The sequence below is a fragment of the Giraffa tippelskirchi genome, chromosome 11 (assembly GCF_054371585.1).
Source record: "Giraffa tippelskirchi isolate mGirTip1 chromosome 11, T2T-mGirTip1v1.2.pri, whole genome shotgun sequence".
NCBI classification, from domain to species: domain Eukaryota; kingdom Metazoa; phylum Chordata; class Mammalia; order Artiodactyla; family Giraffidae; genus Giraffa; species Giraffa tippelskirchi.
The window spans coordinates 124,387,927-124,412,420 of NC_137285.1; the positions used below are offsets into that span (position 1 = coordinate 124,387,927).

General features: G+C 39.5%; 1 protein-coding gene across 10 annotated transcripts in view; it reads right to left on the bottom strand.

Moving 5' to 3' along the window:
• Positions 1–24,494, bottom strand: part of FAM168A (family with sequence similarity 168 member A) — a 195,516-nt gene that overhangs the window by 67,978 nt on the left and 103,044 nt on the right. For all 10 annotated transcript variants that reach the window (XM_081539545.1, XM_081539541.1, XM_081539540.1 and 7 more), the window contains one exon: positions 3,603–3,690. In XM_081539545.1, coding sequence (XP_081395671.1) covers positions 3,603–3,672 — 70 coding nt within the window. In that variant the 5' untranslated portion in view covers positions 3,673–3,690. The remainder of the gene's footprint in view (positions 1–3,602; positions 3,691–24,494) is intronic.

Consider the following 24,494-nt stretch of genomic DNA (forward strand, 5'->3'; position numbering starts at 1 on the left):
AAAAATCAAAAAGGACAAAGTTCAGACAGCTTCTAGGTTGGTGAACATGTAGAGGTATGGGGAGAGTGGTGCCCTCTAGAAGATCCACATTCCTTTTTGTATTCACTGTCAGCTGCATCTCTTCCATCCACCTGTTCCTGAGTTACATCCTTTTATAATAAACCAATAATCTAGTGAATAAACTGGTTTCCTAAGTTCTGTGAGCTGCTCTGGCAATTAATTGAACCCAGGGAGGGAGTTATAGGAACCTCAGATTTACAGCCAGTCAGTCAGAAGCACAGGTTACAACCTGGACTTGTGATTGGCATCTGACATGAGGACAGTTTTGTGGGACTGAGCTCTCAACCTGTGGAATCTGACATTATCTCCAAGTACATAGTGTCAGAATTGAGTTGAATTGTGTCAGAATTGAGTTGAGTTGCAGGGCACCCTGCTGGTGTCAGAGAATAGCTTGGTGTGGGGAAAGAATCCACACATTGGAATTGGTGTCAGAATTGTAACTGCAAAGCTATATTTTATTTCCCTATTTCAGAGGGAATTTTAAATCAAGAATTTTTCCAACTTCTCTATTCCCTGTAGCCACCACCCTGTTACCTCTGAAGCAGACAATACCACAATGGACTTGACCCTCCACTTACACTGCCCCCACTCTGAGCCTACCCCAAACTGCTGTCAGGAGCTAGCTGCTTGCTCCTGAAACATGAGGCTCCCTACTCCTAGAAGCTGAAAACACAATCCTTTCCCCTAGCTTATCATTGGAAGCAGTGAAAGAAGCACATATTTTAAGACAAATCAGCTTGCTATAACAGAAAGCATTATCACTTTGAAATAATAAAGACCCGAGTTCAAATCTTTCCTCATCCTTCAGAAGCTATATATACTGGCCAAGTAATACAACATGAATTAAACTATCAGTTACTTTAACTTAAAAGAAGAGTACTATGGAGTTTATGATTAGTAAGATTATAATTAATGAAGTATCTAGTATGTACTTGCCAAATGGTAATTAACACTCTTTAATATAACCATTATTTTTACTAACAATAATAGCGAATGTTTACTCTAATGCACTGTATTTGACATCTGTTTTACAGGTTACCTCACTTGGATCTTTATTTCTTGCAATTTGGAAGAAAAGATAATCTGAAAATTTGCCTACTCCACAACACTTAGAAAAGCTGGATAAAAAGTATAATTCAAAACATTTTATGTTATATAATAAATACAGGCAGACTTGAGATTTTAAGAAAGAGAAGAAATCTCCTGAGGTCAAAAAATGAAAAGGAAATTAAAAATCAGGAATTCTCAGAGTAAGCTGATGTTGGGATGCTCTGGGAAAGTTTTTGGTCTAGGCAGTCAAAGAGCCTGTTTTTCACAGCTATGAAGGAGGACGATGGGAGATGAGGCTCCGGGCCCTGGAGAAGCCAAGAGCTGGAACTCAAGTTCCCCTGCATAAAGCTGGGAATTTAGAGAAATCATCCATCAGTTTAAAAAATAAAAAAAGGGGGCGGGGGGTGGAAAAAAAAAATAAAAACAGTCTGCAAAGTAGAGAGAAAACTGGAAGCTCAGGTTAAAAAAGAAAGTTTCCTTAAGAACTGAAACCTTGGCTTGTGCAAAATTTAAATTTATTCTACTTATATGGAGTTTATACCATCTGTGCAGTCTTAGAATCCCAGCAGAAAAATTAAAATGTAGTTCCAGGCTGATAATAATCCTTGGTGATTAGTAGAAACAAAGACAATCCTCCCTCTCTCCCTGCAGAGGAGTACTAATTATCTCATTTAATTCTCACAACTATCCTATGAAATAGTACTATCCCAATTTATAAAAGAAATTCAAATTTAGGGAGGTTAAGTGGTTTGTCCAAAGTCATCTAGCTATTATCTGAAAAAGCTGGGATTTAAATTTGCTTGTTGTTCATTCAGTTGAAACACATTTATCAGTATGTTATACTGCTAATCTTCTTTGTGAAAATCAATAGATAAATGCAACTGTTTCTTTCTCAGGTTTAGCAACTCAGTAAGAATGAAGGCTGCCAGGATCACATGAAACCTGAAGGATTCTCTCCGGCTCTGTCTGCCAAAGCAGCTCGGTCCCCTCTGGCAAAGGACGTAGGTTGCTGGAATATTCTGAACCAGGAAGAGAAAAAGCCACAGGATCCCTGAGCTAGTGGGGCATAGGATACTGCCAAATGGATCCTGGTTACTGATATTAACGGTATTAGAATAAACATACTACAGAAGCCCAAACAGAATGTGTTTACTATTGGAGTTAAGTCAGGATAATAAAGCTGTTGTGATAAACACAAATGTGTGAAATTGAAAATTAATGATGACAGCTTAGTCACATCAGGCTCAATATATTCCTAAATCTTATTTGGGTTGCACAGCATTGAGAAAATTCTGATTTACAAGCATAAATAGCTGCAAATGTGTTAGCACACACTGATCATCTTGTGTGTGTGCAGGTTTTATAAAAATAGTTCTAAATATTTTTCAAAAATCATATCAAATATTTGAAGATTTTTGAAGCCCCGCACCCCACAACAAAAATTTGGAAAACCAGACAAAAAGTTCTCAGAGATCCCTCTATTCTCAATCTAGGAGGCTATACAGCATACATAGTAAAGTGCAAATTTCTAAAAAGGAACCAGTACGCTCCACATACCCTCTTCTCCCTTCCAGGGTGAAACTCTTTATCCTCCCATCTCCGATTCTGCCAAGACCATCATTACTCTACTTTTTAAGCTCCATTTCCCATTTCCCCCCCCATTTCTACTCTTTAGTCCAGCTAATCTCAAGTACTCATTTACTTCCATTATGATATATCCTACCCATTCTTGGTTATTTGTAAATAATAACCATTATTAAGTACTTACTTGGTGCCATATATTATATGATGAGTGCCTCACACTGCTCATTTAATCCTTGTAGCAGCCCATGAAACATGGTAACACTATTTGCTCTCATTTTATAATGAGAACATCGAGGCTCTGGAAGGTTAAAAAACTTGCCCAAGGCCAGGTAAGGGAGAGAATACCCCCTGGAAAAGTGCTGTCTGAGCTCAGAGAAGAGATGTTAAAGGATAGGGTGAAGCTGTCAGGGGACAATGGCATTCTAGACAGAGGGAGGACATTCACAAAGGCAGTGCAATAGGAAACAGTGTGGTATGCAGTCAGGAAAGAGATCAGCCTTCAGAATCAGCAGACCTTGGTTCAAACACCTAGTTTTGTTTTGTGACCTCACTGCAACTATATTTTTTTCATCTGTGAAATGGTGATAATAAGCTTCACCGTGTATAATTAAGATTAAAGTTAAACATGATATGTAAAAGTGCCCGGTACAGGACTAGGCCTATGGTAGGTACTCAGTAATAAATAAATGTTACCTCCCTTCCTTTCCCCTAGCAGCAGTTCAATAATCCATGGTCTTAAGAACATCATTTTCATCTCCACTAAACTCCAGACATGTCTCCCTTCTACAAGTTTCCAAGCTTTACAAGGGCTTTTGGAGGTGTTGTATGCCAGAAGTCATTGATCACCTTATGTGGTAGGGTCCTTAACCACCATTTCTCAAACTCAGAGTCATTCTCACACCACTCACCTGTGTAGGCCATGTTCTTCGGGTTGCCATAAGGAGCCCCAGGCTGCACGGGGCTATAAACAGGGTTCATTGTGGACAACTGAGAATCCTACAGAAAAACAAACAAAAAATCAGCATTGACTATTGATTGCTCATTCTCCCTGACATCAACTTCAGATCTATAATCTTCAAGTGACACAGAGAAGCAACGTAGTGTAACAGAAGGAGGACTTAAAAAAAAAAGCCACTTGTTTGTACTTGGCCCTTTGCTAGACACTTTTCCCACTGTACACATGAAGATACTGAGAGGCAGAGAAGTGACACAATTGGCCTAATGTCAGCCCCAGCCTTTTGATTCTCAGTTCAGTACTAGTCCCACTACCCCATAAATTCAGCTACCATGAGCATACTGTGTGGCACTGGCCAAGTCTCTTCCCCTCTCTGGCCTTCAATGTCCTAACATAAAATCAATTACTTCAGGTTCTCTGTGGTCCTTTCTAATAATTCTAAGGATGCCTGTCCATGAGCTGGGAAAGGATACACTTCAACTGCTCACCAGGGGAGCCCCAGTGTCTGGTAATAAGCACACAGACTGCTGGAAGAAGAGCAGGAAGTGTGTTATCCACCCTTTGTACTTACAGAAGACAAGATACTGGTTACTAGCAGTTTTGGGAGAAAATGGGAATTTATTGCCATTGACCATTTTAATGCAAACAAGGAAACACAGCCAAGGTCTCTTTCAACATTTATTCAAGGGAAAGAAATAAACTTGGAAATTTGTGTGCAATAAGTATCACCTGCACAAGTGCTCTGTTAACTACCTTAATGAAGCACATTCTCCATTCTGATTAATGGAATATTAAGCTCTATTAGCCAGCCAAGTTGTCCCACCTTGTTTAGAGAACCAACTCTGATACATAGGCCAACACATGTTTGAAAACATGTCTCCAAATATATTATTTACACTTCATAAAAATCAAGCTATTTCCTCCTAACTAGGCTCACATGATAGAAAGGCAATTTTTTAGGTCATTAACTTCTTCCATAGCACCTCAGGATAGGAAACAAGTCAAATGCTGAAGACAAGCAGTTAAAGTCAACAGCTGGCTTGATGACAATTGCTCTGAGATTAATTAGCCTGTCCAGGGTTCCAGAATGAGAGGTGGAGAAAAGATGGGTTCCCAAAGAGAGGAAGGCGGGGCAAACAGGTCAAAAAGAAAATGACATTGGTCAAATTCAGACGACAGAACTTCTTGAAATGTACCCAATGTGTAGCCCTGGCAAATCACCCCAGGGCAACAGGCTAGATTAAACTATCACCAGTTGACAAACTGAAACTAGAACAACCTGATGAAAGTTATAGGAAATATACACATTCCGGCACAAATTAAGAAAAAAACATGTTTGCAGCCAGTGTTATTCAAGAATATTGCCAAAAACGTGCATGCGTGTTCAGTTGTGTCCAACTCTTTGTGATACAGACTGTAGACCACCAGGCTTCTCTGTCCATGGCATTTACCAGGTAAGAATGTTGGAGTGGGTTGCCATTTCCTTCTCCAGGGATTTTCCCAACCCAGGGAACAAATCTACATCTCCTGCATCAGCAAGCAGATTCTTTACCACTGCACCATCTGGGAAGTCCACAATCAAGTACATTCTCTCTCTAAATGTAAGCACTCTCCTGGCAAGGTGCTAAGAGAGTTCACAGATGTTAAAATACATTGCAAACTACAAAGTGGAATGCAGGTGTAAATAATGATGGTAACAGCCCTGGATCTCTCTTCTACCCAACGGGTTCTCTGTTAAATAAGCCAGGGTAAGGAAGGCTGCTAAGCAGCACAACAGGTCCTATAAATATCTGAGCACTCTCCTACTGAGAAGCTACTCTGTGTTGCTGATTGGACAAAGTTTGAAATTGCTCTTCATAACCAAAGAAACTCATCAGGTTTGAAACTGGTCTCCTGCTGCTCAAAAATGAGAGTCACAGCCTCTGAAGGAGACCATGCCTGAGTAGCATTCCACAACAGCGTGGACTCCAATCTCAACTCATGACTGGCAGAAATGAGATTTGCCATGGGTTCAAAATGTGGAGTAAGAATACGGCAGGCAGACAGAGTTCCTTGCTTTCAATGGAAGGTCAGCCTTTTACAACAGAATCCACACACTAATAGTTTCAGGGACAGGCTAAAAATGAGTAGGAAGATCACAAGCTCTATTATCAAGCAGATATAGCTTCAAATTCTGGAACTGCCACATACCAAATGTGGGACCACAGGCAAGTCCACTAGCTTTCCTGAGCCTCAGTTCCCTCTAGACTCAAAATGGGAAAGAATAACCCATACTTTGCAGAGTTGTTGTAGGTATTTTTTTAAAGCTAGGTTTATTGAGGTACAATTTACATGTAGTAAAATTTACTCCTTTTAAGTATACAGTTCTATGAGCTCTGAAAAATGTATATAGTTGTACAAACACGACCACAATTAGGATACAAAGTATTTTCACCATCCCCAAAAGTTCTCTATCTTTGGGGTCAACACCCTCCCCATAAATCCTACCTGTGGCAACCTCTAATCTGTTTTTTGTTGTTGTTTTGTATACTCAAATATCAACTTTTATTGTAACAAGATGAAAAAAGTGAGGCTGAGAAATAGCAGATGAACAATCCGAGGTCACAAAGTAAGTAAGGGACAAGGTTAAGACTAGCATACCAAATCAAAGACCTAAATGAGACAGCTAAAAAGATAAAACTCTTAGAAGAAAAAAGAAAAGACTGCAAAACCTTTATGATCTTGGATTTAGCAATGGTGTCTTTATTATGATACTAATAGTCCCTGAGAGATCCCACCATGGAGGCAATTCAAATTACCTACTGGGTCCTTGCTGGACACCCACAGGCAGTTATGAGAAAATAAAGGCACTGACTGAGTTCTATTCTGCCAGCTGTATAGGATATTAGCTGCCACATGCTATCAATCCAACCTGATTTCACTTCTTAAGTAAGATAAGTGCCTGAGGTATAAGTCCCATCTAGCTCTCTCTCTAGAGCTGAGTATGGAGTTGGCCCTGCTCCCTGGGGTTGAACCACAGTAAGTCTACATTACTTGTGTCAGCAAACACAACTCTGCAATAGCTTCCCATCTCATTCAGGATAAAATCCAAAGTCCTTACATGCTTCAGTCGTATCCAACTCTGCAACCCTATGGACTGTAGCCATCAGGCTCCTCTGTCCATGGGATTCTCCATGCAAGAATACTGGAGTGGGTTGCCATGCCCCTCCTCCAGAAGACCCAAGCGGGATCCTCCCCACCCAGGGATCCTTCCCATGTCTCTTGGCAGGCAGGTTCTTTACCACTAGCGCCACCTGGGGAGCCCCTATAAAGGTCTACGAGGCCTTATATGATCTGGTCTCACATGCCCACCACTCTGGTTGCAACTCCTATTACTATCTCTTGATTTCTATACTCCAATCACAATGACATTCTTGTTCCCTGAACACACATATATGCTTATGCCTCAGGGCCTTTGCACTTGCTCTTTCTCACACCTAAAATGCCCTTCCCCAGATATTCAAATGACATACTCCCTCACTTCATTAAGGTCTCTGCACAAATGTCACCTTGTCTGAAGTTAATTCCTTAGCCAACCTATCTAAAAATAACTCCTACTGTTATTCTGTCTCCAATTTCTGTTTTACTTTTCCTATTGACTCCAATCACTAACTGATATCCTTTCTTGTCTATTTGTTTATTCTTTCCCCCATTAGAGTTGTAAGTTCCATAAGAACAAGGATTCTGTTTTTCTTGTATCCCCAATACCCAAAATATTACCTAGTATATATATAATGGTCACTAAATGCATAGTAGTTGAATACATAATGAACCATCCTTCATGCTTCCCTCAAAAAACAACTCTGGAATAGTTTCAAGGTGCTTGGCACTTCTTGGCATATTTAGTCAACAAGTTGGCTTCATATCTCTCCAGCATTTACTTCCAATGTTCAGAGAAGCCTCTACTGATAACTCATCTTGGGCAGTACAAGCAATGGTGAGCTGGGTGGCAGCATGATGACTAAGGAAAACAGACAGAGGTGCTAAAGACTTCCCTCCTCGTGGAGCTGGACTTCATTCCCAGTCTGTTTGACAAGTAGCCTGCTGCTGCTGCCCCCCTGAACAACCTTTCAAATCAATAGCAAAATCTATGAGTACAAAATGACAAGAAAAATTTCAGGGGTAAAGAGTGAAACACTTAGAAGTACCATATGCACAATAGGTTGCAGTGTTTAAAATTAACATAGTTTACAAACTACCTATATAAGGTTTTAAAGAACTTTACCATTTACAAAGCTTATACAGATGGTTCCCAAATCATGAGAGTTAGGTTAAGATTTTTCAACTTTACAATGGTACCAAAGCAATATGCATTCAGTAGGAACATACTTTGAATTCTGAATTTTGCTCTTCCTGGGCTAGTGTATGCAGCACAATACTTTCTCATGATATTTGGAAGCAACAACAATAAGGTACAGCTCCCAGTCAGTCAAGGGTAAACAACCAATTTACATGTGCAACCATTCTGTATCCATATAAGCATTCTGTTTTTCACTTAAAATATAGTATTTAATAAATTATACAAGATATTCAACATTACAAAATAGGCTTTGTGTTAGATGATTTTGCTCAGCTGTAGGCTATTGTGTTCTGAGCATGCTTAAAGTAGGCTAGGCTAAACCATGATGTTTGGTAGATTAGGTGCATTAAATGTATTTTCAACTTAAAATGGGTTTATTGGGATGTAACCTCACTGTAAGTTGAGGAAGATCTAGTTTACAATGAGACTTTAATCACTATCTCACTTGATCCTTTGAAGTAAGCAACACAAGGATTATTAATTTCATTCAACAGATAAAGAAATTAAAGCTTACAGGTTTAATGTATATTAGGATGGATAATGTTAAAAAAAAAAATAGTGTCTGCCCAAAAGAGGCTATGGTCTAGTTGGGGAATTTTAAAAGTTAAATAAAAATAAACATGCCAAAAATAATGGAACTTTTAAGTTCAGAGGTGGAACTTCCGGAATACCTAAATTGCTTAGCAAACCCTCTTCCCTAAAAGCAACAATAAAACTGAACGAACTGTCAAAAACAACTATTTTGGGCCTCTAAAAATTAACCAAAGGTATACATCAAACTGAGAAATTATTGAACAATATCAAGAACAGTGAGAATCTGTAGCATTTTAGGCTCAAGCTGCTCCTACTCTCTAGCCCCCAAATCCCTGGGAATAATTCCATCAGGCCAGGCCAGAAGGATGACTTGCCAGAGTGGACTGACACTGAGTGTAGAAAATTTTCTCTGGATATTGCCCAGAGTCATTGTCAAAAACAACAGAGGGACAATCTCGGGAACAATAGTAAACTATCCAGGAAGGCCACTACTGCAGCTGGCCTAAGGTTGTAATAATAGTTAGGGCAGGCAATTGGCCTGCAGATAAGCCAGAAATTTTAAAGGGAGTTCTAGGGAACAAAAAATGAGACCCACTATGGGATCCCTGGTGATGTGTAAGGTTTCATACATGCTAAGAAGAAACTAGAGCAGTTCTAGGTATCTATAGACTCAATGTTAATATAAGGCCTTGAACACACTGAAAGTAAAGGCTGGAGCAGAATTGCAAAAATTGCCTGAACTTTGAATGCATTCTCCCATCAACAAACAAATCCATCAACAAAGGGTGGAAGATTTCGTGGCCTAGGACTGAAGCCAGTCATTGTTGACCACTAATCTATGCTGACCCAGGGGTGACCTTCAGGAAGCCAAGTTTAAAAATTAAAACAATATTTTAAAAAATATGACCATAGGGACTTCCCTGGTGGTCCAGTGGCTAAGACTCTACGCTCCCAATGCAGGGGGCCTGGGTTTGATCCCTTTGTCAGGGAATTAGATCTCACATGCCACAACTAAGAGTTTGCATGCTGTTAGAGATCCTGACTGCTGTAACTAAAAGAACCCGCATGCTACAAGGAAGACTGAAGATCCCATGTGTGGCAACAAAGACCCAGCACAGTCAAATACATAAAGATTAAGAAAGAAAGAAAGAAAGAAACTCCTTTCACAGAGACTTTCTTTAAATAAATATATGACCAGAATAAACTACTTGCATGTTAAATAAATAAATAAATGTTCATGGTTAAAAAAAGAGACATCAGCAGTCACACACTACAAAGACAGGCACTATGAAGTAGTATGAGCATGTACTAAAGAAACCAAAAAAAGAGGTTAAAAAAACAAATGCAACAGCCCTCCCATTCCTTAGTGGTGGAAGAATCCGAATCAAGAGTTGCTACATTATATTATCTACAACATAGTTTTTCAACCAAAAAAATCATAAAACGTGCAAAGACACTGGGACGACCCATTTACAGGGGGGATAAAAGGAGACTATAAATATTGTCTCCAAGGAGACTTAGATATTAGAATCAGCAGATATATATTTTAAAGCATCTATTAGAAATATTTTTTAAAATAAAGGAAACCATATTTAAAGAACTAAATGAAAGTATGATAATAATTACTCATTAAACAGAGAATATCAATAAACAGAAATTATAAAAAGAGCCAAATGAAAATTGTATTCTGAAATCAAACATTCAAGAGGACTCAAAACAAATCTGAGCGACAGAAGAATCATCAGATTCAAAGATGGATGAATACAGATAATGCAATCTGAAAAACAAAAAGAAAAAATGAAAAATAAAGTCAGAGACCTGTGGGAAACTATGGAACAAACCAACATACAAGTAATGGGATTTCTAAAGAGAGGAAAGAAAGAAGTAGAAAAAATACCTGAAGATATAATCACCAAAAGCTTCCCAAATTTGATTTTAAAAACAAACATTACACTACACCCAAGACAGTGAACTCCAAGTGGGCTAAACACAAAAAGAGACACACTTGTATACATCATAGTAAAAACCGTTGAAAGCCAAAGAGAAAATTTTAAAAGTGGCAAGAGAAAAAAACTTATGAGATGAAAGGGGACAACAATAAGACTAAGGTTAACAGCTCACCTCTCATTACAAACAATGGAGGCCAGAGGCAGTAAAATAATAAATCAAATGCACTGAACGAAAAAAAGTTTACCAACCACAATTTGTGACCCCAATAAAACTATCATTCAAAATTAAAGGCAAAAATCAAGACATTCCCAAATAACTAACAACTAAGATAATTCACTGATAGCAACCTGCCTTTCCAAAAACCCTAAAGACATACTAAAGCTTTCTGGCTGAAAGGAAATGGCACTATAGAGTACTTCAAATTCACGTGAAAAGAAAAGGAGCATCAGTAAAGGCTATTATATAGGTAAAAATAAAAATAGCATAAATATTTTTCTCTTTTTCTCTTAAAAGACAGTTATGTAAAACAAGAACTTTAAAACTACATTGTTGCATCTATGACATACAAAGATTTACTGTACAGAAAAACAAGAGCCCAAAGTAAAAGAGAGGAAAAATGGAGCTACACTGGAACAAAGTTTCTAAATTTTACTGAAATTAAGCTAGTTTATAATGTGAAGTACATTGATTGTATATGTGTTTTCTTCTTCTTTTGGCTGCGCCATAGGCATGCAGAATCTTAGTTCCCTGATCAGGGATCAAACCTGTGCCCTCTGCATTGGCAACACTGTCTTAACCACTGGACCACCAGGGAAGTCCCAGATTGTTTGCACATGAAGTAGATTATAATATGTATGTTATAATATGTAATGTGTAATAAAGATATATATTTAATCCCCAAAACAACCACTAAGAAAATAACTTCCAAAGTTTATTAAAAGACAGCATATTATGTGATTCCATTTATACGAAATGTTCAGAAAAGGCAAATCATGGGGCAGATAGATATTTGGTCACCTAGGACCTGGAGCAGAAATGGAGGTTGACAGAAAATGAGAGCAAGAGATCTCTTTGGGGTAATTAAAAATGGTTTAAACTGGATTTTGGTGATAGTTGCACAACTCAGTAAATTTACTAAGCAGCACTGAATAGTATACTTAAAATGGTTGAATTTTATCATATATGTTATACCTCTATAAAGCTATTAAAATAACACAAATTTGTGATTCTTGAATCATCAAGGAAAAAATATAGAATTTTTTAATGCACTAAAAGGAATTAAGTCATTTAATTCAATATCCCCATTTATACACATGAACCGAAATCTCTTGTGACAAGCTCTGGGCAAAGTGTTACTAAGGCAGAGATAACAGGACATAATTCCTGTCCCTGAGGGGTTTGTATGAGGGAGAAAAACACAAAAACTAACAACAACAAAACTGTACTGTTATTATACCGAATGCTAGAATTTAAAGAACGAACAGCTTACTAAAGGGTAGGGGTGGTGGGGTGGTGGATGGGAGAGATGTCCTCATTGCCACCAGATGGCAGTATGCTCAGTTAAACGATTCTATTTCCCAGTCTCTCCTATAGTTAAGTGAGGCTATGTGATTAGTTCTGCTCAATGAGATACAACTGAAATATTGTATAGGACTTAAACTTAAAGGCTACTTAAAGGGATCACTGTTAGCTGGGGGAGATGTCTTTCCTTCTCTTCTTCCTCATACCTGCTATCTGGAATTAGGACATGATGACTGGAGCGCATCAACCTTTTCTGTGAAGTGACCTTGAGAATGGAAGTCTCAAACCAAGGATGACAGAAGAAGCCTGGCTCCTTGATCATTTCAGCCCTGGACTACCTTTGTACTGTTTTACACGAGAAAATAAAACCCTATGTTTTTAAACTATTGTTATTTTAGATTTATTATATGTAGCTGAACCTAATCTTATTTAATTGAGGAGAGAGATATGTAAGATTTCAAAAGAATGTTATTTGATCTATGTTTTGAAGGATGACAGGAATTCTACAGAGGGAGGAGAAGGAAAGGTCATTTGTGAAATTATACAACGAGAGAGCAAGGCACATTCAGAGAACACTGGATAGTTCTGAAAAGCTGTAACATAGAATTGTAGGGAAAACATGGCAGGAATATTCTCATCCTGTCCCCATTTCTCAATTGTGTCCTCTCAACTCTTATGAAGGATCTCAGAGAATTCTCTGGTTATCCAGTGGTTAGGACTCCATGCTTTCACCGCCAAGGGTACAAGATCAATCCCTGGTGAGGGAACTGAGATTCCACAAGCTGTGTGGCGCAGTCCAAAAAAAAAAAAAAAAAAATCTCAGAAAGCCAGATTGGGCATGGCTACAAGCCATGGTGTGATCACTCACCTAGAGCCAGACATCGTGGAATGTGAAGTCAAGCGGGCCTTAGAAAGCATCACTACGAACAAAGCTAGTGGAGGTGATGGAATTCCAGTTGAGCTATTTCAAATCCTCAAAGGTGATGCTGGGAAAGTGCTGCACTCGATATGCCAGCAAATTTGGAAAACTCAGCAGTGGCCACAGGACTGGAAGAGGTCAGTCTTCATTCCAATCCCAAAGAAAGGCAATGCCAAAGAATGCTCAAACTACCGCACAATTGCACTCATCTCACATGCTAGTAAAGCAATGCTCAAAATTCTCCAAGCCAGGCTTCAGCAACACGTGAACCGTGAACTTCCAGATGTTCAAGCTGGTTTTAGAAAAGGCAGAGGAATCAGAGATCAAATTGCCAATATCCGCTGGATCATTGAAAAAGCAAGAGAGTTCCAGAAAAACATCTATTTCTGCTTTATTGACTATGCCAAAGACTTTGACTGTGTGGATCACAATAAACTGTGGAAAATTCTCAAAGAGATGGGAATACCAGACCATCTGACCTGTCTCCTGAGAAACCTGTATGCAGGTCAGGAAGCAACAGTTAGAACTGGACATGGAACAACAGACTGGTTCCAAATAGGAAAAGGAGTATGTCAAGGCTGTATATTGTCACCCTGCTTATTTAACTTATATGCAGAGTACATCATGAGAAAAGCTGGGCTGGAAGAAGCACAAGCTGGAATCAAGATTGCCAGGAGAAATATCAATAACCTCAGATATGCGGATGACACCACCCTTATGGCAGAAAGTGAAGAAGAACTAAAGAGCCTCTTGATGAAGGTGAAAGAGGAGAGTGAAAAAGTTGGCTTAAAGCTCAACATTCAGAAAACTAAGATCATGGCATCTGGTCCCATCACTTCATGGGAAACAGATGGGGAAACAGTGGAAACAGTGTCGGACTTTATTTTTTTGGGCTCCAAAATCACTGCTGATGGTGATTGCAGCCATGAAATTAAAAGACACTTACTCCTTGGAAGGAAGGTTATGGCCAACCTAGATAGCATATTCAAAAGCAGAGACATTACTTTGCCAACAAAAGTCCGTCTAGTCAAGGCTATGGTTTTTCCAGTGGTCATGTACGGATGTGAGAGTTGGACGGTGAAGAAAGCTGAGCGCCGAAGAATTGATGCTTTTGAAGTGTGGTGTTGGAGAAGACTCTTGAGAGTCCCTTGGACTGCAAGGAGATCCAATCAATCCATCCTAAAAGAGATCAATCCTGGGTGTTCATTGGAAGGTCTGATGTTGAAGCTGAAACTCCAATACTCTGGCCACCTCATGCGAAGGGTTGACTCATTGGAAAAGACCCTAATGCTGGGTAGGATTGGGGGCGGGAGGAGAAGGGGATGACAGAGGATGAGATGGTTGGATGGCATAACCGACTCGACGGACATGGGCTTGGGTAGACTCCGGGAGTTGGTGATGGACAGAGAGGCCTGGCGTGCTGCAGTTCATGGGGTTGCAAAGAGTCGGACACGACTGAGCGACTGAACAGACTGACAGGCCATTTTATGATCCCAGAACTCTCTGAAACTTCTTTGTTATAAATACTTGTGTAATTTGCCTGCACAATTTTTTTCTTCCTGCTACATTTTAAGCAACATAAGGTTAAGAGACCATATCTGTTTTATTCACCATTGAATTTCCAGTAAAGGGCTTGGTATAAAGCAGGGTGCTCAGTAAAGGTTTTCGACTAGATGAGTGAATTAACTAGTGGGTAAATTAAAAGAACGCTTTTATTGGAATTCAACAATTTAATATCACGTTGCTGCTGCTGCTGCTAAGTCGCTTCAGTCGTGTCCAACTGCGCGACCCCATAGACGGCAGCCCACCAGGCTCCGTCGTCCCTGGGATTCTCCAGGCAAGAACACTGGAGTGGGTTGCCATTTCCTTCTCCAATGCATGAAAGTGAAAACTGAAAAGTGAAAAGTGAAGTCGTTCAGTCATCTCCGACTCCTAGCAACCCCATGGACTGCAGCCCACCAGGCTCCTCCATCCATGGGATTTTCCAGGCAAGAGTACCGGAGTGGGGTGCCATTAGTTCTTACCAAATTTAGGAAAACTGTTTCAGTGTTAGTTCTCCTTAATTCTATACACAAGGAAGCCCATTTTTATCATAGTTATCTATTTCTTTATAACTGTCTGCCAAATGTATTCAGACTGCACATTATATTACTACATTTCACAGTTGTGTACGTTATCATTTCGTCTCAGAAAATACTTCAATTTAAAGATGAAATGGAGGAGCACTCTTATTTCCAGGAATCTGCCACGAGGATCTCAGTATCAAAAAGGCTTCCACAGATAACAGATCTTTTCATGTAAAAGGTTAATACCACCTCTGTGCCTACCTGTAAATGAAATGCAGAGATTCCTGATACCTAGAACAAAGTCACGCACAAAGTATGTACTTTGAAAATATTTGCTGAATAAACACAGTTTCACAACCACATAATACAATGACCTTAAATTATCGCACAACTCTAAAGCAAAATTGTAATTTGCTGGAAATGGGTTGCTGTGGCCAGACTTGCTATCCCAAACTAAGAAACAGTGATCAGGCATTTCTAGAGAGACTATGAATCAACAATGCTCAGAAAGCCCCTCTTTAATGTTTACAAGAGGCTAGATTTGCAATGCAAAAATATAAACCAAATTTTATCTTCTTAGATAAGGCCTGTGACACAGTAAAAAAATAGTGGTGCTCCCTTTAAAAAGTACAAGTGCCATATTACCCATCACATTCAGGTGGAGAGAGAAAGCCGGAAGAGGATTATGGTCACAACACTCAATAGCTTTACTGATTTTTACTTATTTTATTTATTTTTATTTTATTTAGAAGAGAAAACTAAGGCACAGGGAAAGGAAAAGACTACGCTAGAAATACATGGCAAGTCAGGATTGTGGACAGGTGCCCTGAACAAAACCCAAGTCTCCTGCCCTTAAACTGGAGACTTCCCATCGTATCACCTTGCTACCATCCTCTGGATAGACAGATAATCAAACAATGAGATGGAAAGACAAATGAACAAATAAAGTGTATCATAATGCACTTCCAGGAATGCCCTTCTGCCCTTTTGCTGGTCCTGTATCTTTCTTGGCATTTTAGATCCATCTGTCATGAAACATAGGATACTAAGGGAATATAAAGAAATGCAGGTATTTATTTGAAGAACCCATTCAGTCAAAGTGTAATCAGAATATGTTAGTTCTCTGAAGCAAACCCATGAAGCCCACTATATGGGGAATTCTCAACAGCAAGTTTATAGCACTCAAAGTTATTACCTTTCCTGGGGAAGTAACATGTGCAAAAGTGTTGCTGAGCAATTTCATACGGTGAATGGTTAAGAACATAGGTTTTTAAGCCACAGCAGCTGTGAAGCCTTAGATGGCTTACTTGTTTCCTCATCTGTATAGTGGAAATACCAGAGGTAATTACATTTTAGGATTGTTGAGGGGATTAAATGAGACAACACATGTTTTGCCAGAACACATGTAAACACTTAACAAATGGTGGCTTTATCATTATTTCATCTGAGGAAACATCCTCATCACACGATTTTCAATGACCTGGGATCCATAACGTCCATAGGTTTCCCCAGGACTGTAGACTATCCTCCCAGGTGTACGGTTTTAGATCTTACTCAAAATAGTAAGAGGAGTACTAGTCAACTTGAGGCTACCTACTGTACTGTGCTAAATCACTCCAGTTGTGTTCAACTCTTTGAGACCCCATGGACTGTACCAGGCTCCTCTGTCCATGGGATTCTCCAGGCAAGAATACTGGGGTGGGCTGCCATTTCCTTCTCCCAGGGGATCTTTCTGCCCCAGAGACTGAACCCCTCATCTCTTACATCTACCTGCTTTGTCAGGCGGGTTCTTTACCACTAGCGCCACCTGGGGAGTTGAGGCTACCTGCTACAAGAAGGCAATTACCTCTTCATCTATAAAATGGAAACTATCAACAAACTGTGGAAAATTCTCAAAGAGATGGGAATACCAGCCCATCTTACCTGTCTCCTGAGAAACTTGTATGCAAGTCAAGAAGCAACAGTTAGAACTGGACATGGAACAACAGACTGGTTCCAAATTGGGAAAGGAGTACATCAAGGCTGTATATTGTCACCCTGCTTATTTAATTTATATGCAGAGTACATCATGTGAAATGCTGGGCTGGATGAAGCACAAGCTGGAACCAAGACTGCTGGGAGAAATATCAACAACCTCAGATATGCAGTTGATATCACCCTTATGGAAGAAAGCGAAGAGGAACTAAAGAGTGATGAAACTGAAAGAGAAGAGTGAAAAAGCTGGCTTAAAACTCAACATTCAGAAAACTAAGATCATGGCACCCGGTCCCATCACTTCATGGCAAATAGATGGGGAAACAATGGAAACAGTGAGAGACTTTATTTTCCTGGGCTCCAAAATCAATGCAGATGGTGACTTCAGGCATGAAATTAAAAGATGCTTGCTTATTGGAAGAAAACCTATGACAAACCTAGACAACATATTGAAAAGCAGAGACATTACTTTGCCAACAAATGTCCGTCTAGGGAAAGCTATGGTTTTTCCAGTAGTGATGTATGGATGTGAGAACTGAATCATAAAGAAGGCTGAGCACCGAAGCACTGACACTTTTGAACTGTGGTGTTGGAGAAGACTCTTGAGAGTCCCTTGGACTGCAAGAATATCAAAACCAGTCCATCCTGAAGAAAATCAACCCTGAATATTTATTGGAAGGACTGATGCTGAAGCTAAAGCCCCAATACTCTGGCCACCTGATGCGAAGAGCTGATTCATTGGAAAAGACCCTGATGCTGGGAAAGATTGAAGGCAGGAGGAGAAGGGGATGACAGAGGATGAGATGGTTGGATGGCATCACCAGCTCAATGGACATGAGTTTGAGCAAGCTCTGGGAGATGATGAGGGACAGGGAGGCCTGGTGTGCTGCAGTCCATGGGGTCACAAAGAGTTCAGTCATGACTGAGTGACTGAACAGCAACCATTTAATATAAAAAGAATTGTTATGCAGATGAATAGGGAGCCATGAAGGATTATAGTAACAAAGTGACATAATCCTATCTGTGTTTTAGAACAATATTTCATGAGAAGATGGATGATGGACTGGCAGAAGAGAAACAGAAGGTCTGAACTAGAAAGAGCCAAAATAAAAAAGAAGGAAAGAATATAGGAAATACTTTATAGAGTAATAACTGACAGGATTTAGAAACTCTCTTATAAACTCTCTGTATGCAGCGCTTGATGTGGGGAAATAAGAGGTTTCTAAGGTAAGCAAAGAAACATAGCATTCATTTTTGAACAAGCAGAGGTTGAGATGGCCAATAAACAACTGGGAATCTGGAAATATTGATCTGAGGGCCTATGACTGCTATGAACTAATTACCCACCAACCATTATGTCCATTTGCTTAGAGTTCAGCAGAAGTAGTCCAGCAGGGGTATAAAGGCAGTAAGGAATGAAGGAACGTGGAGGCAGAATAACAGCACGGCAAAATATGCTGTCAGATATAATTCACAGCAGAAATGGATGCCCATAAAGCATGTCTTTAGAACTTTCTCAGTTGCTAAAGAAGCAGGCCTGCTTGGCTCCCAATATGCTTGCTCGCTTGCTTCCTTCTTTCCATCAATAAATCTTCACTAGGTCTTTATTTTATACCAGGCATTATTATCCCATATACCAGCATTAGCGATATGAAGATGAATAAGTTATGGTACAAGCCTTTAAGGACCCTGGAGCTAGCAAAGAAGGGGAACAAGTAAAGAGTCAAATAAGGATATCCATGTGCTATGGTAGAGAGGCGCATGGGGGTGTAAAGAACCTAACTCCATGCACCCTTTCTCCAGGATATCTTCCCTGAATATTATATTAGCTAATGTTTATGAATTGCTTAACTATGAGAGGAATTTTTCTTGGAGCTTTACATGTTACATGTTATTTAATTTTCACATCTACCTTATGAAGTAGCCATTATTTACTAACTCCATCTTACCCATGAGAAAACTGGACAGCCTATAATGAACCCTCCTCTGAGTTCTCACTGTCCTCCCAAAGCATTCTATGTTATCACACAGTACTTTGTATCCTTGGTTTTTTAAAAAAATACCCCTTAAGGACACAGCTATAATTTACTCATGTCTTTATCTCCCACAAGGCCTAACAGAGGACCAAGTATATGCCACAGGTATTCAGTATTTGCTGAACATCAAAATGACTGTTATGAAGTCATTGCATTGTGTAAGTTTTACATTATATCCTTTATAATGTAAATCATTCTACAGCAATCATTTCCTGTCCATCGATAGAGGAATGGATAAAGAAGATGTGGTACACGAAGAATTTATTTGCAGGGCAGCAATGGAGAAACAGACATAGAGAACAGACTTATGGACACGAAGAGAGGGGAGGAGAGGGTGAGATGTATGGAGAGAGTAACACGGAAACTTACATTACCATACGTAAAAGAGATAGTCAATGGGAAGTTGCTATATGTCTCAGGGAACTAAAACAGGGGCTCTGTATCAACCTTGAAGGGTTGGATGGGGAGGAAGATGGGAGGAAGGTTCAAGAGGGGATATATGTATACCTATGGTTGATTCATGTTGAGGTTTGACAGAAAACAACAAGCAATTATCCTTCAATTAAAAATATAAAAAAAGAAGATGTGGTATACACACACACACACGCGTGCGTGTGCACGATGGAATATTACTCAGCCATAAAAAAGAATGAAAACCTATCCTATGTAGCAACATGGATGGACCTAGAGACTGTCATACTGACTGAAATAAGTGACACAGAGAAGGACAAATATTGTATGATATCACTTATTACATGGAATCTAAAACAAATGGTACAAATGAACTTACTGATGAAACAGAAATCGAGTTACAGATATAGAAAACAATCTTATGGTTATCAAGGGGGAAAGGAGGGGATTGACATATATATATATATGTATATGGGATTGACATATACACACTGTGTTGTGCTTAGTCACTCAGTTGTATTCGACTCTTTGCAACCCCATGGACTGTAGCCCACCAGGCCCCTCTGTCCATGGGGATTCTTCAGGCAAGAATACTAGAGTGGGTTGCCATGTCATCCTCCATGGAATCTTTGCAATCCGGGGATTGAACCCAGGTCTCCTGCATTGCAGGAGGATTCTTTACAATCGGTCACCAGGGAAGCCCAAGAATACTGGAGTGGATAGCCTACCCCTTCTCCAGGGGAACTTCCTGACCCAGGAATCGAACTGGGGTCTCCTGCATTGCAGGCAGATTCTTTACCAGTTGAGCTACCCATGAAGCCCCATATACACACTACTTATGTAAAATAGATAATAAGAACCTACTGTATAGCACAGAGAACTCTACCAAGACTCTGTAATGACCTATATGAGAAAAGTATCTAAAAGAGAGTGGATGGGTGTATGTATATTTATAACTGATTCACTTTGCTGTACACCAGAAAGTAACACAACATTGTAAATCAACTATATTCCAATGATTTTTTTGTAAAAAAATCATTTCTTATTTATTCAGTAGATTCATTGTAAGCATTTACTCTAAGTCAATTACTGGTGCCAGGTATAGACTAAACAGAAATAAACCATACACAGACCCTACCATCAAGCTTATTGTGGCAAAACCATAAATGTTGTCTGTTGTTTAAGATGATCTATATTTTCTTCAGATATTACACCCAGATATCCCTTCTGACTATTCAAACACTCAACAGGAATAAACTATCAGTTGAAAGAATAAATGAATGAATGATGGATACTGTGAACCTTAGACAAGGCATTGCTATGGCCACTAGGACACTCAGGGTTGAACTAAACCTTAGTAATAAGCAAGAACTTCTGGCTTCACTTATTCTGTTTTCCTTATTTCCCCCTTCATTATGAATCTCTTTATTTACTTTTGATCCTATTGTATTATGCATATTTTAAAAACTAATTCCCTCTAGGGAAAAGAAACGTTGAGTATGTAGTATTAAATCAATCAAACTTTGATGAGATGATGTGATGTGATCAGTCTCCTTCGTCAAGATGCTCTGCTGAAGATCTGGAGACAAACCAGACCCCCCTAGCAAGTCAGCAGTGCAGCACTCAACTGCTCTGTTGCTGAGTTCTAATCAAGAAACTCTTCGCTGGAGGAACTATCTTGCTTCAAAGATGCCAAGGCCCCATTCTTAAAAATATCCCACTTTAAGTTTTCAGCCCCTGCACTGATGGGCAGGGAGGCTCTGGAACTAGACGGACCATATGGTCTAGGCTCTTATCTCTGTCCCTGACCTATCAATGACAAACCTCTTAGGATCTCGTATCTACTTCTCTCTACCCACTTCTTGTGGCTACTCTGAATACTCAAAGGGAAAGCAGAGGAGAAGGTATTTCCTAAACTGCAGAGTACTACAGCACTGCAAGGTGTTGAGGAAAAAGGGGTTCATCATTTGTAATATAATGCAAGGATGGCTGACCAAAATTTAGGCAATCAGTCTTATAAGCACTGGACTTAAAACACTGGAGGGGTTTTTTGTTTGTGGTGATAAATATATATCATAAAATGTGTCATTTTAACTATTTTTAAGTATACAATTTCGCAGCATTAAGTACATTTACATTGTTATGCAAATCACCGATATCTATCTCCAGAACATCTCCATCTTCCCCATCTGAAACTCTGTACCCTTTAGACACTAACTCCTGATTTTCTCCGCTCCCCAGCAACCACCATTCTATTTTCTGTTTCACTAAAGCATAATGTTTTCAAGGTTTATCCATGTTATAGCATGAAAATACTAGTTTTTAAAACATTCCAGACTTTTAATTTCAGATAAAGTTGATCACAAACTATAAGGCTGACCACCATTTACTTAGCTTTTCAAGATAAACTCAAAAGCTCACTGTAGGAATTTTTTCCTTCCAGTTCCACTGAGATCTCCAAATTGATCTGCACTCTTACACAAGTATTTCCAACTACATGTCATTCGGATGGAGTTACCTGCTACTCTGAAAATAAATTCCAACATGTTCATTAGGAAGCAAAGTGACCCTTAATAAAAAATGCAATATTATATCACTGTTTGGATAAAGAAGACTAATGTTTAGAAGGAGATACTGATCTGCATTGATATTACCAAACATTTTTAGGCAGGAGGACAAGTATGTATCTGTCTGTTTTTCATAATACGCCTATTGATATAAACGTTTGCTATTCCAAAGTAGCATGTTTTGGAGGATTTCCCTGGTGGTTCAGTGGTTAAGAATCCGCCTTCCATGTGGCAGGCCAGACATGTAGACTTGGGAAAGAGGAGGAAGGGTCTGCAGATCCCCACACTGCCTGCTGAGCTGTTGTGCGGGACATCTGGTGACAAGGGGAGCAAGCATCTCTGGGGTGCAGGTGGTCCTGAACCAGTGGTCCCTGGGAAGCTTTGGTGTCAGGAAAGGCACCCTGGTGGGGTGGCTGTTTGGGGCATAAGTCAATCGCTGTGTTAGTACTTTCACAGTGCTTTCCTAATATACACTAGATTAACTTGTCGTGTGTTAAACACACAGTTGCTTTTTTATAGCTAGGTTTTCATACTCAATAAATTTATTAATACCCTGAAAAAAATAAAGAATCCGCCTTCCAATGCAGGGGATGTAGGTCTTAGGGAATTAAGATTCCATGTGCTGTTGGCGGGGGTGGGGGAGGGGGGGGCAAGTAAGCCAGCACATCACAACTAGACAGAAGCCCTCTTGGCACTAGGGAAGACATCGTGCCACAACTAAGACCCAACACAGCCAAAAATAAATATTTAAAACAAACAAACAAAAAAACAAAGTAGCAGATTTTAACATTTGCAAATGAAACTTCTATTATTCACATTGATTTATATTATTCACATGGATTATATTTTTAAACTTTTTATTTTGTACTGGAGTATAACCAATTAACAAACAATGTTGTGATAGTTTCAGGTGAACAGCAAGCGCCTCAACCATCATATACATACATGTATCCATTCTCCCCCACACTCCCCTCCCATCCAGGCTGCCACATAACATGGAGCAGAGTTCCATGTGCTATACAGTTGGTCCTTGTTGGTTATCCATTTTAAATATAGCAGTGTGTACATGTCCATCCCAAAATCCTTAACCATCTCTTCTCCCAAACAATGGTAAGTTCATTCTCCAAGTCTGTGAGTCTCTTTCTGTTTTGTAAGTAAGTTCATTTGTATCATTTTAGATTCCACATATAAGGGATGTCATATGATATTTCTCCTCTCTGTCTGACTTACTTCACTCAGTATGACAATCTCTAGGTCCATCCGTGTTGCTGCAAATGGCATTATTTCATTCTTTTTAATGGCTGAGTAATATTTACATTGTATGTATGTACCACACCTTTATCTATCACATGGATTCTTTTTTAACCAGCAAATCACATCTTATTCCAAATGTCACTGGAAGGATCTCAAAGATCATTTAATTCAAGCCTTTCATTTTGCAACAGAGAAAACAGAGACCCAGTAACTTGCTCAAAGACACACAGCAAGTCAGTAACAGATCCAGTCAGGCCTCCAGACTCCCAGGCAGAAGAGTGACAATGAGGCTGCTTTTCTACCCGAAGGAAAAGAGATCTCCTCTGTTTACTGGTTAGTTCAAAGTCCACTGGGCCCTGGCAATGGAAGGTCAAAGACTCTGAATCAGGAGCTGCTGCATCCAAACAGTTAAGACTATAGATACCAGGCCAAATCCTTTGTCTCAGGACAAAAAGGTTCAGAAAAACCTGGCAGAACCACCCTTATTAGGTTTGAAGGCCCCAGGATGCTCTGGGCTACAGTCCTGCGCACAGGATCAGTAAGAGATTTACTGTGATGAAGGTGGAAGAAAAAAGGAAAAAAGGAGGATGGGAGCAAAGGAGAGTTAGATTCTTGCCCAACAGCACCAACACTCTTGAGAAAGCACTCTTGATGAAAAGGAAAGAGATTGTAATAGAAGAAGCTAAAAGATCAGAAAATGGAAGCACAGACAATATCAGGACACAGTGAAGATTCCCCAGGGAATCTGTCTAATTTGAAACTTAATAGTATAGACATCACAAAAGAATCAACCTGGAGACTGCATGTGATGCCAAGAATAACCCAGTCAAGAAAAATGCAGCCTGAGTGATTCAAGCCTCCTCACTTTCTACCACAGTTGCTGACCCACTCACCACCACTCTCCTTCAGAGTCACCTGGGGTTCTTATTTACAACAGAGTTTTACAAATAACTCTATTTAAGAATACGAATCGACATTTCTCCAAAGGAGATATACAAATGGCCAACACACATATGAAAAGATCACTAATCATCAGGGAAATACAAATCAAATACCACCTCAAATCTGTGAGGATAGCCACCATTAAAAAATAAAAGACCAAAAAATAGCAAGCACTGGCAAGGATGCAGAGAAACTGGAACCCTTATGGACTATCTGTGGGAACGTAAAATAGTGCAGCCACTATGGAAATAATGGTATGGAGGTTCCTCAAAAATTTTTAAATATAATTACTATATGACCCAGCAATCCCACTTCAGAGTCTAGCTCCAAAT